The following is a 16178-nucleotide window of genomic DNA, read 5'->3' on the forward strand; positions in this document are numbered from 1 at the left end:
ATGTCATCAGTATAGAAGTTCCAGAAACATCCGGGTGTTCAAAAGGTACAGTATTGTTACTGCCTCTGAAATCTACGTGTGGCAAGTGCAACATACTACAGTGACTACCACCAACACCAATATTACTTGGACATTTGTCACGATTATGATAGAACGAAATGAATAAATTTATGCATGCATAAGAAATAGAACGAGAGAGAGAGAGAGAGAGAGAGAGAGAGAGAGAGAGAGAGAGAGAGAGAAGAAAAGAAAAAAAGAAGCAAAACAAAACAAGATGAAATGAGAAAGCAAGAAAAGAACAACAACAACAGCAACAATAACTGATACAATACAATAAATAAGACATAACTGACCTCTTTGTTACTGCCTACAGTAATTCAAAGATCAGAGTTATTTACTGTTGGAAGGGGTGAAGATGTTTATGCAGACTTAATTTGAAAATAGGAAGAGAACTGCCCGTTTGTATGTGCAAAGGAAGGGAGTTCCACAGGGATGCACCCGAAAATGCAAAACTAGTTTTGAACAAATCAATTCGGGTACATGGTAAAATGTATTTGTTAGAGCCATATCGGCATAGGCTCGTGTAAGCAGGCGTTTGAGATATTGTGGTGCCAAGTTATTGTGTGTTTTGTACATGAGTAATGCTTTGTTGAATTCTAGCTGGTTTTGAAGTGGAAGGATATTTAATCTGGTTTGCTTTTCTAACGTTGACAGTGAGTGATCTGGTAGAATTAATCTGGCTGCTCTCTTGTGGAGAGAATTTAGTTTCTTAAGATGAACATCTGCAGCACAGCTCCAGACAACAGATGCATAGTTGACGTGAGAAAGACAGTGAGCGTGGAATAACATTTTGGGCGCTTCACTGTTTATGTAAGGTTTGAGCTGATTGAGTAAAAACAGACTGCGTGCCAACCTTTTACAGACAGAATCAATGTGAACTTGCCATTTCAGTTCTTCATCAATTATTACTCCCAAGACGCGGTGCTCGCGAACTTGATCTATGGAGTTATCATCGACATTCAGGGTGAGAACAAAGGGGTTTTCTTGATGCTTTTGTCTTGACGTGATAATCATACTCTTTGTTTTCTTTTTGGGATGAAGTGTCATACAGTTGGATTTGCACCATTTAGAAATATCATTTAAGCCCGTTTGAAGAGAATTCTGAACTGAGGCAACGCTGACGGCACTGGAATGAAGGGATGTGCCATCTGCAAAAAGGTCACACGAGACTCTGGAGTCTGATAAAGACAAAGGAAGATCATTAATAAATATGCAAAATAGAAGCGGCCCTAAAACAGATCCTTGAGGAACTCCACTTTTTATTGCTCCCGTAGAAGAGAATCTACCATTGGTGAACACATGTTGTGTTCTGTCGATGATGAATGATTCGAAAAAGGACAGCGTGGTGGGGTCTCTGAGATACAATGACAATTTTGTGAGTGACATTTTGTGGTCAACGAGATCAAAAGCTTTCTGTAAGTCAAGAAAAACAGCGCCTACGATTTCACTGCGGTTGATGCCAGACAACCATAAATCACACAGACGGACTGACGCTGTTTGACATGAGTGACGATGTCGGAAACCCGGGAGAAAGAGAGAGAGACAGAGACAGAGACAGACAGACAGACAGACAGACAGACAGACAGACAGAGAATGTGTATGAACATGTGTGTGTGTGCTTGTTTGTGTTTGTGTGTGTGTGTGTGTGTGTGTGTGTGTGTGTGTGTGTGTGTGTGTCTCTGTGTGTGTGTGTGTGTGTGTGTGTGTGTGTGTGTGTGTGTGTGTGTGTGTGTGTGTGTGTGTGTCTCTCTCTGTGTGTGTGTGTGTGTGTGTGTGTGTGTGTGTGTGTGTGTGTGTGTGTTGGGGATAAACCTGATTGTGTTCTTGGTTATGCCGCTTTTTTGAATCGTCCACCCCCCCCCCTCCCTGAAAGGGTCAAAAGTTAATTAAAGCTTGAAATGGTGTTTGTTTGTTTGTGTGTGTGTGTGTGTGTGTGTGTGTGTGTGTGTGAGAGAGAGAGAGAGAGTTCTTTTGTTTCTCTGTTCTGGTGTCGTTTATGCTAGTTCGGTCGATTGTTCATTATTTTGATCGTTGGTTTTAGATATAGCCACAGTGATGACTGTTTGTATTTGTGTGTTTTGATTTGCTCGCATGCGTGTCTGCACAAACGAACATACACAGAGCATCACTTAAACAAGACAGGCACAGTCCAAACATCTCATCAGTTTGTTGCCATGGTGAAACGTGCTTCTCAAAACAGGTGCAGAATGTAACTTGTCAACAACCTACAGCTATCATGACTATGGCAACATATACCGATCAACACAACACGTGGTAAAATCAGCTGAGCGATTGGTAAAAAAGATGTGAAACCAATATGCAGTGCTGAGCAGAATACTGCATTTTGGGTAAGTAATGTCACATGCGAGAGCACAACATGCTGACTAAAACTGTACAGTGTGAGAGATGGATAGAGTGAAACCATCACAATATCTGACTTAAACTGTGTACAGTGTGAGAGATGGATAGAGTAAAGCCATCACAATATCTGAATAAAACTGTGTACAGTGTGAGAGATGGATGGAGTAAAGCCATCACCATATCTGACTTAAACTGTGTACAGTGTGAGAGATGGATAGAGTGAAGCCATCACAATATCTGACTTAAACTGTGTACAGTGTGAGAGATGGATGGAGTGAAACCATCACAATATCTGACTAAAACTGTGTACAGTGTGAGAGATGGATGGAGTGAAGCCATCACAATATCTGACTAAAACTGTGTACAGTGTGAGAGATGGATAGAGTGAAGCCATCACAATATCTGACTTAAACTGCGTACAGTGTGAGAGATGGATGGAGTGAAACCATCACAATATCTGACTAAAACTGCGTACAGTGTGAGAGATGGATGGAGTGAAGCCATCACAACATGCTGACTAAAACTGCGTACAGTGTGAGAGATGGATGGAGTGAAGCCATCACAATATCTGACTAAAACTGTGTACAGTGTGAGAGATGGATAGAGTGAAAACATCACAATATCTGACTAAAACTGCGTACAGTGTGAGAGATGGATGGAGTGAAACCATCACAATATCTGACTAAAACTGTGTACAGTGTGAGAGATGGATGGAGTGAAGCCATCACAATATCTGACTAAAACTGTGTACAGTGTGAGAGATGGATGGAGTGAAGCCATCACAACATCTGCGGTTTGCTCGGCGTAAATATTTTTTCAAAGAATTCAGCTTCACTTTTTTAAAGAGGCGTCACCGCGCTCGGATAAATCCATACACGCTACACCACATCTGCTATGCAGATGCCTGACAGCAGCATAACTCAACGAGCTTGTCAGGCCTTGAGTGCATGAATGTATATTTGTGTGATTTTTCACAGCGGAAGGCTACACTCATGTTGCCTTGGGTTCTTTATCAGTGTGCCAAGTGTGTGCTGCACAAGGGACTTCGGTTTATCGCCTCACCAGAGTGACAGGACGTTCAGTTTGATTTTCAAACGTGGGACAAGGAGCGTGACCAGGTTTCGAACCCAAATCCTTCACGGATACTGTGTCGGGAGACAAGTGCCTTAACCACTCTGCCACCTTGCTTCTTACAGAATCGGCGTGGACTGAGGAGAATTGTTTCTCTCATCTCTCATCTATCCCTTGACCCGTGGGTGGGTCGTTGGGGCACCATGGATGACTGCCTGGTCAGCTCGCGCCACCTGCCTCGGTCCTCAGCGGCCCTTTGAGTTGTGGCAAATGGCAGGCCCGTCCACTCTTTGATGTTGTCCTCCCACCGCTTTCTCTGTCTGCCTCTCTTCCTCCTTCCTTGTACGGTACCCTGCAGGATGGTCTTGGCTAGGCCGTCTGATCGTGTGACGTGTCCATACCAGCGGAGCTTGCGTTCCTTCACTGTGGTTAGCAGGTCTTTGAATGGGCCAATGGCGTTTTGGACTCTTCTTTTCACTTCCTTTGTTTACGCTCAGCAAAAGTAGCGCTGCTACTGAGATCGCTTTTAGAAACCAGATTCTGGCCTTGGAGAACAACAAAACCACTAGAGTGGTTATATCTAAATCTAAGGTGATATGATGCTGCAAACTGTGTACAGAATGTCATTCTGTGACAAAGAAAGATGGCAAGTGATGCTGCAGAAGTGCGAGAACTGAATCCAGACTTTCCGAACAACGTGAGCCCATACAGCCATGTTGCTGGACAACGAAAAAGACGTTACTTTGGCCCATGGAGACAACCACGTGCACACAGACATTCTGATTCTCAGGTCTGAGAGCATTCTATATTAATGCGCAAACACACACACACACACACACACACACACACACACACACACACACACACACACACACACACACACACACACCAGACATGTCAGGATATTCCTCGTGTGTTGACTATTCTGTCTAGTTTATGACCGATGAAAAAAAGTACAGAATCTGATAATTGCAAACAGTGCAAAAAAGCCGATGTAGCAAAAACTGCTGTTTGGCATCTCGTATCTTTCTAGGTGCTAATATTTGAAAAGTAATAATAATAATAATAAAAAAACCAAACCCACCAAATCCGTAAGGAGAGAAAAATGGAAAGAAAGAAAACATCTTTACAATGCAGGTGAGTGGTCAGTAAGGCTTGATATAAAAAGGACCGTATTAGAAATAAAAAAAAGAAAAAAAGAAGAAAGAAAAAGAAAGAAAAAAAAGTTATTCATTTTTCACCCGAACGCAGAAACAAAAACTGAAAAGTAGGAAGTTTGTGGCAAAAGCATATGTGGTGTATGTGAAGACTATCTGATAATAAGTGACTAACCTTCCAGCATCTGAACGGAGAAAGACATACCAACACCAATGGTACCATTTATCAAAACAAAACTGAATTGACCCTTTGACTGCAGCTAACGAGCATGCTGTTCAATGAATGGCTGTCGTTTTGCTGAGTTCACTGGTCAGCATGTCGGTCACAATTCTTTATCTGGGCTTTTCCCTCTGCTGAGGGCACTGCCTTTTGCTTAGCATGACCAATGACACCGTTGATAAGTACACATACATTCATGACTGCCTTTCCAACTCATGCCATACTGATCTCATTGCACCAAGGGTTAGCAGCCAAGGGGTTATGGAGACACACAGGGGGTTAATGCACTGAGAGAAAAAAAAGAGAGGGACAGAGAGAGACAGACAGAAACAGATATATTTTCGTGTGTATACTTATAACGTGTGTGTGCGTGTGTGCGCGCACGCGCGTGTGTATACATATTTATATATACCACAAAATGAAACAAAACAAAGCAAAAATAAACTAAAATAAGATACAACACAATAGAATAAAACAAAATAAAACAACATCAAAAACACACAGCATCAACAACAACAAGACACACACAAAATAACAACAACAAGACACACACAAAACGACAACAACAAGACACACACAAAACAACAACAACAAGACACACACAAAATAACAACAACAAGACACACACAAAATAACAACAACAAGACACATACAAAACAACAACAACAAGACACACACAAAACGACGACAACAAGACACACAAAACAACAACAACAAGACACACACAAAACAACAACAACAAGACACACACAAAACGACGACAACAACAAGACACACACAAAACGACGACAAGACACACACAAAACGACGACAACAACAAGACACACACAAAACGACAAAAACAACAAGACACACACAAAACGACGACAACAACAAGACATACACAAAACGACGACAACAAGACACACACAAAACAACAACAACAAGACACACACAAAACAACAACAACAAGACACACAAAACAACAACAACAAGACACACACAAAACGACGACACCAACAAGACACACACAAAACGACAACAACAAGACACACAAAACAACAACAACAAGACACACACAAAACGACAACAACAAGACACACACAAAACGACGACAACAAGACACACACACAAAACGACGACACCAACAAGACACACACAAAACGACGACAACAAGACACACACATAACGACAACAAGACACACGAAACAGCAGCACGAACAGAACCTGAAGGAAAAGAAGACACGAGGAAACAACAAGACCAGACGGAAGCGAACGAAAAACAAAGCCCATATGGGCGAGGACTGGGCAGAGTGCGGACTGTCCACTAGCTGACCTACTATTGTCATACAGGTGGGAGCCCCCTCCATGCGGCCCGTGCCTCGCTGGCTGAAGTCAATGCCAAGACATATGTCCGGGATCGACCCTGCACACACACACACACACACACACACACACACACACACACACACACACACACACACACACACACACACACACACACACACACACACACACACACACACACACACACACACACACCAGACCCATGAAATCACTTTATCATTCTGACGCACATGGCAACATCCGGGTTAAAAACACCGACATCACTGTCAATAGCCTGTAGGAACATCAGAAAAAGAAGAAAGGGTACAAGTCTAGACATTTATTCATTCATTAAATGTCATTCATTAAGATATCTTGCTATAGCGCATAATCATGAAGCTCTATGCGCATATTCATGCATATAACATATCTGTTTTTATTCACTGATGCGATCCCTTAGTTTGTTTCCATCCCCCAAATTTCCTTGTCCATTCTATATTTCTATTTCTCGTCACATTTGCAAATGTGTACAGTTCGAGCACGTTCTCAAACACATACACACATACACTGAACACATTTTTACCCACGTCTAAAACCACTTTAGCGAAGAGACGTTAAATCGATGACCAACCATTCATGCACATAAAACGAGGACACGCCTCTGACCCTGACCATTCCGTCGGTTCTTTGCCAGAGGATTGAAAGACTAACCTGAACACAAACATCATTCACTTATATAACATATAAAACTTGGCAAATGCCACCAGTTTCGGTTTCAGTTTCTCAACCAACCAGCAACCAACTAACTAACTAACTAACTAACTAACCAACCAACCAACCAACTAACTTACTTTACTCAAGGCCTGACCAGTACGTTGGGTTTATGCTCAAGTAAGTCATCGGCTCCGTTGATCTATCTATCTATCTATCTATCTATCTGTAAAAAAGAAAATGTATATACACAAAGCAACTATGACGTAGCGTACATGGATTAGTCCGTACGCTTTGACACGCCCTTGAAGCTGAAACTGAAACTAGATAGGTAACTAACAGTATCAACATCAACAGACTGACATATAAGTAAACAGAAAGATCTGGGGAAAAACAACCTCGACAAACATCCCACTTTAATAGAAATGCCACAGAGCAATAGTCAGTTCAGGACTTCAACAAACCTATCGCCCAGCAGAACCCAGACACATTCAGTTCGTTAAAACAAAACAAAACAAACAAACCAACAAACAAACAAAAAACCCCGAACAATTTATATGCCAGACATTTTTATTATCTCCACAGACTTATCAAGCTTTTCCCTCTCTCTAATGATCAGCTCAAACTACTAACCGAGCTTTTCAAGATCGATTTATCACGAACACCTCAACCGCACCCCCTCCAACTACAGCAGGCGTGGCAGACAGCTACAGCCTTCCTCGTCAGCTTACATGACTGAGTTTCCTCTGATGACCAGGGACTAAGTCTGGCCGTCTGTGACTGGTGGGGTGCAGACAGGGTGACATGAAAGAGGGGCAGACAGGGTGACATGAAAGAGGGGGAGAGAGGGTGACATGAAAGAGGGGGAGACAGGGGAGACAGGGTGACATGAAAGAGGGGGAGACAGGGTGACATGAAAGAGGGGGAGACAGGGGAGACAGGGTGACATGAAAGAGGGGGAGACAGGGTGGCATGAAAGAGGGGGAGACAGGGTGACATGAAAGAGGGGGAGACAGGGGAGACAGGGTGACATGAAAGAGGGGGAGACAGGGTGACATGAAAGAGGGGCAGCAGTCCGGGTGACATGAAAGAGGGGCAGCAGTCCGGGTGACATGAAAGAGGGGGAGACAGGGTGACATGAAAGAGGGGGAGACAGGGTGACATGAAAGAGGGGGAGACAGGGGGAGGAGTGTGGTCACATATGATGATCCGTTGAATGACAGGATGCCACGCAGATTGTTTCAGGTTCAGTTTCAAGGAGGCGTTTAAGGGTGCGGACTGATCGCTGAACACCCCCACCCCCACCCCGCCCCGCGCGCGCATTTCCACGAATATATCATCATACACGTGGGTATTGGTACGTATTTAATTTCAATCATATCCTTTAAACGTACCCATCATTTAAAAACATTTTTACATATTTGCTTATTTGTTCATTTCGATATTGTTTTGCACCAGCCCTGGAAAGGCTCCCAAAGCTTTGTCAGTGTCTGCAGGAAACGAAAACTGCGGTAGCAACATCTCCAAGCCATGGCAGACAACTCCCAAAGCCTCAGAACGCTGCGTGGAATAGTCTCCCTTCCTCCGAACTCTTCCCGGTCAGACCCTCTCCACCTCTTCCTCCTTTTGAATTGTTTTTAGACAGTGATTTTTATAAATTCCATTCACGTACGTCAGTGGTCTCTCATCCTCCTGACTCCACCCCCAACGCACCCCCACCCACCCCATTACCTTTCCTTTTTTTTTTTTTTCTCCAATTTCCTTCAAGGTGACGGGAAAGCTTCTTGGTTGTCCACTTCAACTGTCCTGTCACTTTGAAGCCAGGGTTCAAGGGAATGAAGGTAAGCATGGGGTGGAAAGGAGGGGGTGGATGGTGGAGGTGTGGTGATGTGGGAGGTGGGGGATGGATGGTGGATGTGTGGTGATGTGGGGGGAGGGGGTGGGGTGTGGGGGTGAGGAGAGGAAGGTAAGGAGGGAAGGGGGAGAGGTTAGGACTGAGACACGTCTGGGGGGCACGAACTCTCTCTCTCTCTCTATCTGTGTGTGTGTGTGTGTGTGTGTGTGTGTGTGTGTGTGTGTGTGTGTGTGTGTGTGTGTGTGTGTGTGTGTGTGTGTGTGTGTGTGTGTGTGTGTGTTGTAAAGCGATTAGAGCCCTATTTAGAGAATAAGCTCTACGTAAATTCAGATTGTTGTTGTTGTTGTTGTTGCTATGATCATTATTATCAATGTTATTGTTGTTCTTTTTGTCGTTTTTTAACTGCTGAGAGAGAGAGAGAGAGAGAGAGAGAGAGAGGGACGTCATCAGTATAGATTGATTACTTTGTGTTTGCGGAAGACACGATTGAGGCATCAGGGAATGAAACACCACCAATCGCCTGTACAGCTGAGAAGAAGCGTTCTCAGCCATAAGCATTGTTGGGGAACAATGAAGAAAAAAGAAAAGAAAAGAAAGAAAGTATAAGACAAATGAACAATGCTCTATTTTATCTATTGTGTGTCAAACAGATAGATAGACAGACAGACAAACAGATATAGCATAGACACCTGTCCATACCATGAGCAATGCTCTATTTTATATATTGTGTGTCAAACAGATAGATAGACAGACAGACAAACAGATAGACTGATAGACAGGCAGACAAACAGATACAGTATAGACACTTGTCCATACCATGAACAATGCTCTAATTTATATATTGTGTGCCAAACAGATATATAGACAGAATGACAAGCAGATAGATAGACAGACAAATAGATATAGCATAGACACTTGTCCATACCATGAACAATGCTCTATTTTATATATTGTGTGTCAAACAGATAGATAGACAGACAGAAAAACAGATAGATAGATAGATAGATTGACAGACAGACAGACAGACAAACATACAGATAGATAGATAGACAGATAGATAGGTACATGGGTAGACAAACAGACAAACAAACACATATAGATAGATAAATAGATAGATAGATAGACAGGCAAACACATAGATAGATAGATAGATAGATAGATAGATAGATAGATAGATAGATAGACGAACAGACAAACCCATAGATAGATAGATAGACAGACAGACAGATAGATAGATAGATAGATAGATAGATAGATAGATAGATAGATAGACAGACAGACAGACTGATAGACAGACAGACAGAGAGATAGATAGATAGATAGAGAGATAGATAGATAGATAGATAGATAGATAGATAGATAGATAGATAGATAGATAGATAGATAGAAAGAAAGGATCAGGGGCATGGAGACGCAGACAGAGACAGTGAAGCCGGATAACCCAAACCGGAATGTTTCATTGGGGGTAAAATGAAAAGCGAAAGGCCATGCTTTAATAAATAACGACAAGACAAAGAAAAACAGAACACACTGAAAAAGAAGGAGAAAAAAAAATAAAGGAAAAAAGGGGGAAAGAAGGAAAAAAGAAGACAAAAACAAAACAAAACAAGAAGGAAAAGAAGGAGACTGGGAGATGGATGATAGAAGGCAGATAAGATATCCATCAACTTGATGACGTCAACGTCATGGCTGGAAAGGTGTGAGGTGGATGGTAGAAGCAAGAGAAGATATCCATGAACTTGATGACGTCAACGTCATGACTGGAAAGGTGTGAGGTGGATGGTAGAAGCAAGAGAAGATATCCATCAACTTGATGACGTCAACTTCATGGCTGGAAAGGTGGGAGGTGGGTGGTAGAAGCAAGAAAAGATATCCATCAACTTGATGACGTCAACTTCATGACTGGAAAAGTGGGAGGTGGATGGTAGAAGCAAGAGAAGATATCCATCAACTTGATGACGTCAACGTCATAGCTGGAAAGGTGGGAGGTGGGTGGTAGAAGCAAGAGAAGATATCCATCAACTTGATGACGTCAACTTCATGGCTGGAAAGGTGGGAGGTGGATGGTAGAAGCAAGAGAAGATATCCATCAACTTGATGACGTCAACGTCATGGCTGGAAAGGTGGGAGGTGGGTGGTAGAAGCAAGAGAAGATATCCATCAACTTGATGACGTCAACTTCATGACTGGAAAAGTGGGAGGTGGATGGTAGAAGCAAGAGAAGATATCCATCAACTTGATGACGTCAACTTCATGGCTGGAAAGGTGGGAACAAAGGAAAGAGTGACAGAGGAAAAGTGCGATGGAGAGTGAGGATGCAGAGAGTAATAACTTGAGAGAAATAGGAAATGAGTGAAGGAGAGGGAGAGGGAGAGACAGACAGACAGACAGACAGAGACAGAGAGACAACGAGAGAGAGAGAAAGAGAGAGAGACAGAGACAGACAGAGACAGACACAGAGAGACAGAAACACACACACACACAAACACACACACACGCGCGCGCACACACACACACACACACACACACAGGGAGAGAGAGACAGACAGACAGATACAGAGACAGAGACAGACACAGACAGACAGACAGACAGACACACACACACACACACACACACACACACACAAAAAGAGGGAGAAAGAGAGAGAGAGAGAGAGTCGCGGAAACACAAAAAGAGCCTCCTACAATGCACTGGAGACCAGTTCTGACCCTCATTTTCCCAAAATGTCAAAGGGAACGGCGCTAAAAGCGCTTCCTTGTGTGTTGTAAAAACCAAACCAAACAAAAAAAACCAAAAAAAACACAAAAAAACCCCAACCATCAACAAACAAACAAACAAAAACAACAACAACAACAACAACAAAACCCTGAAAATAAACATTTAATATATACAGAAAATGAAAATAAACAAATACATACAGACTTCCCATGATGCAATATCAGCTGTCTCTTTGGCCTGCTTTCTGGTTAAAATGTCAGCAAGAAACGATGCCACCAAAGCTTGTGAAAATGGTGTCTTAATACAGCTAAAGAACGGGTGGTCATTGTGTTGTGTTGTGTTTATTGTGACATTGCTGCCTATCATCCCATTCCTCAAACTCACGCACACACACACACACACACACGACCTTATCCTTCACCTTTGACCTCATCTTCCGTCCTCATATCACTCGTACACCACCCCACCCACACCGTTGATCTGAGTAAAAGTCAATGGTGATTCGTGTTTTTTGGTTTGGTTTTGTCCTTTCATCTTGGGGCAAAGGTGAGTGGTTTAAAATTGACAGGTGTGTGTGGTGTGTGTGTGTGTGTGTGTGTGTGTGTGTGCGTGCAGAGCTTACAGGTCAGGATGGCAGTGACGGGCTGTCATGTTACTGACATAAGACAGAGCTTACAGGTCAGGATGTCAGTGAAGGGCTGTCACCTCACTGAGATAAGACAGAGCTTACAGGTCAGGATGTCAGTGAAGGGCTGTCACCTCACTGAGATAAGACAGAGCTTACAGGTCAGGATGTCAGTGAAGGGCTGTCACCTCACTGAGATAAAACAGACCTCACAGGTCAGGATGTCAGTGAAGGGCTGTCACGTCACTGAGATAAGACAGACCCTACAGGTCAGGTTGTCAGTGAAGGGCTGTCACATCACTGAGATAAAACAGAGCTTACTGGTCAGGTCAGGATGTCAGTGAAGGGCTGTCACCTCACTGAGATAAGACAGAGCTTACTGGTCAGGATGTCAGTGAAGGGCTGTCATGTCACTGAAATAATATAGAGCTTACAGGTCAGGATGCCAGTTGAGGGCTGTCACCTCATTGAGATAAGACGGAGCTTACAGGTCAGGATGTCAGTGAAGGGCTGTCACTTCACTGAGATAAGACAGAGCTTACAGGTCAGGATGTCAGTGAAGGGCTGTCACCTCACTGAGATAAGACAGAGCTTACAGGTCAGGATGTCAGTGAAGGGCTGTCACCTCACTGAAATAAGACAGCTTACAGGTCAGGATGTCAGTGAAGGGCTGTCACTTCACTGAGATAAGACAGACCCTACAGGTCAGGTTGTCAGTGAAGGGCTGTCACATCACTGAGATAAAACAGAGCTTACTGGTCAGGTCAGGATGTCAGTGAAGGGCTGTCACCTCACTGAGATAAGACAGACCTTACAGGTCGGGATGTCAGTGAAGGGCTGTCACCTCACTGAGATAAGACAGAGCTTACAGGTCAGGATGTCAGTGAAGGGCTGTCACCTCGCTGAGATAAGACAGAGCTTACAGGTCAGGATGTCAGTGAAGGGCTGTCACCTCACTGAAATAAGACAGCTTACAGGTCAGGATGTCAGTGAAGGGCTGTCACCTCGCTGAGATAAGACAGAGCTTACAGGTCAGGATGTCAGTGAAGGGCTGTCACCTCACTGAAATAAGACAGCTTACAGGTCAGGATGTCAGTGAAGGGCTGTCACCTCACTGAAATAAGACAGCTTACAGGTCAGGATGTCAGTGAAGGGCTGTCACCTCACTGAGATAAGACAGACCTTACAGGTCAGGATATCAGTGAAGGGCTGTCACCTCACTGTGATAAGACAGACCTCACAGGTCAGGATGTCACATTTCACTGGGGTTGAACACTGATGGGTTTAAAAGAAATCCACCAGCATGTATCCACATTGATGTCCGTTCGTTATGGGTTGGGAATTAGACCGCAGCAGCTTATGCAGTACTGGAAACAACAATAACAACAACAACAACGGTAGTTACAGCAACAACAATAAAAGAAAGAAAGAAAGACGAAAAAAATATATATTAAAGGCGAAAACAGCAGAGAAATAATAACAGGAAAAGCGATACAGACAGCAAGGTGTTAAATATCACCAGACACCTGCTGTGTCACTGACTGGTCAGAAAGACACACACACACACACACACACACACACACACACACACACCTGCCCATTGTGAGCTCGCGATGACGATAATCACGTCTGCCTGTCTGTCCAAGTGACGTGGGAGACATTTGAGAACAGGGGGCAGAGAGACCGAAATTGGAAGACGAAGTGGGGGTTGGGGGTGGGCGCGGGGGTTGTGCGGAGGTGGAAGGCTTGGAAGCATGTGAGAGTGGAGACTCGAGAAGGGGGTGGGGAGTGGGCTTGAGGAAAGAATGAGGGGTGTCGACGGGTGTTGAAAACACATATTTTTTGCAACGTCAGGGGAACTCTACACCGTCAGTGTGATGTGTGTCGATATCAGTCTGGCCTTGTGGACTGCGTGCAGAGAGAGAGAGAGAGAGAGAGAGAGAGAGAGAGAGAACCTGCTCAGGATAAAGACAGGTCCAGGCTTCACACACACACACACACACCATACACACAGACACACACACACACTCAAATAAAAACATACACACAGACACACAGACATACACACACACACACACACACACTACACGCACCCCCCTCACCCTCCACACATATAAACATACATATACGCACACACATGAGCACACACACTTGCACGCATACGCGCTATGCGGCACTCACGCACACACTTTTGTCATTTGATTGTTTTCCTTTTTTAACAGTTCCATACAGGTAATCTGTGTGTGTGTGTGTGTGTGTGTGTGTGTGTGTGTGTGTGTGTGTGTGTGTGTGTGTGTGTGTTAGTGCCAAACACCTGCTCATCGTTCATGCACAATCAGCAGCTGTCTTGCCTCTCGCCACACCTTCTGACCACAAATGGAAAAGACTGCAGAGCGTCAATAGAGAAGGAGGGCTGGGGGGGGGGGGGGGGGGGTAGGTGAGGGGTTGGGTGGGGAGGATAGAGATAGAGTATCAGATGCTGGGTGAGACTATGATAATTATGCTACTACTGCTACTACTACTACTAGTTGCTCTCAGCGAAACCCGCCTAGCAGACAAGGGCCAGTTTACAGAACGTGGTGGTAGATACACGTTCTTCTGGAGTGACCGCGGCAGCGCTGAACGACGAGAAGCAGGCATGGGATTTGCCATCAAATCTCACCTCGCATGTAAACTCACCAAGCTTCAACAGGGTATCAACGACTACCTGATGACACTTCAGCTCCCACTTTCAAACCAGAAGAGTGCAACGCTGATTAGTGCCAACACTCCTACCATGACCAACCCAGATGACATCAAAGACAAGTTCTATGAAGAACTCAACGCCCTGCATTTCAGAAGTCCGACAGTCAGAGAAGCTCATTGTTCTCGGGGACTTCAGTGCCAGAGTAGGGACAGACTACCAAACCTAGGAAGGAATCACTGGAAGACACGGCACTGGCAACGGCCTCTGCTCCTCAAGACGTTGGCCACACATGACCTTGTCATCGCCAACACCCTGTTATTCCTATACACCCTCACTTGAGGCACTGGCAGTCTATATACTACGTCATCACCAGGAAGAAGGACAGACAGGCTCATCGTGCTAACCAGGCTTTGAGTGCTTGTATATGTATATATGTGTGTACCTTTCAGAGTGGAGTTCTTCTGAAGAATGTTACCAGAAAATAATTGCCATGAGTTCATTTTCAGTGCACCAAGTGGGTGCTGCGCACGAGGCCGTGGTTTATTGTCTCATCCGAAAGACTAGACGCTCAGTTTGATGTTCCTGCCACACTTGGGAGAAAGGTTGAAACCAGGTCTTGAACCTATACCCTTGCGGGCACTGTATTGCCAGACTAACGTCTAAAGCATTCTGCCACTTTACCCTTACGGACACTGTATTGCCAGACAAACGTCTAAAACATTCTGCCACTTTACCCTTACGGACACTGTATTGCCTGACAAACGTCTAAATACATTCTACCACCTTACATCACGCAAGTAAATGAACACGACTCCACCTGTACCCCCCCCCCTCCACTCCCTCGCACCCACACCCAGTGGCTGTTAGCTAGTGCAAGGCAGGGATACTGTCTGATCGTAACCTACACCTTGAGGCGGCAAAGATTGCATGAAGTGGCAATTAGCCAGTGCAAGGCAGGGATACTGTCTGATCGTAACCTACACCTTGAGGCGGCAAAGATTGCATGAAGTGGCAATTAGCCAGTGCAAGGCAGGGATACTTTCTGATCGTACCGCACACCTTGAGGCGGCAAAGATTGCAAAACGTGGCCGTTAGCCAGTGCAAGGCAGGGACACTTTCTGATTGTACCCCACACCTTGAGGCGGCAATGATTGCAAAAAGTGGCTGTTAGCCAGTGCAAGGCAGGGATACTGTCTGATCGTACCGCACACCTTGAGGCGGCAAAGATTGCATGAAGTGGCTGTTAGCCAGTGCAAGGCAGGGACACTGTCTGATCGTACCGCACACCTTGAGGCGGCAAAGAATGCAAGAAGTGGCTGTTAGCCAGTGCAAGGCAGGGACACTGTCTGATCGTACCGCACACCTTGAGGCGGCAAAGAATGCAAGAAGTGGCCGTTAGCCAGTGCAA

At 44.5% G+C, this 16178-nt stretch overlaps 1 protein-coding gene across 1 annotated transcript in view; it reads right to left on the reverse strand.

The window, feature by feature from the left end:
* LOC143297665 (voltage-dependent calcium channel gamma-5 subunit-like) overlaps window positions 1–16178 on the reverse strand; it is an 89872-nt gene that overhangs the window by 25467 nt on the left and 48227 nt on the right. The window contains exon 2 of the mRNA XM_076610485.1: window positions 6185–6274. Within this exon, the coding sequence (XP_076466600.1) occupies window positions 6185–6274 (90 nt within the window). The remainder of the gene's footprint in view (window positions 1–6184; window positions 6275–16178) is intronic.

The sequence above is a fragment of the Babylonia areolata genome, chromosome 1 (assembly GCF_041734735.1).
Source record: "Babylonia areolata isolate BAREFJ2019XMU chromosome 1, ASM4173473v1, whole genome shotgun sequence".
Taxonomy (NCBI): domain Eukaryota; kingdom Metazoa; phylum Mollusca; class Gastropoda; order Neogastropoda; family Buccinidae; genus Babylonia; species Babylonia areolata.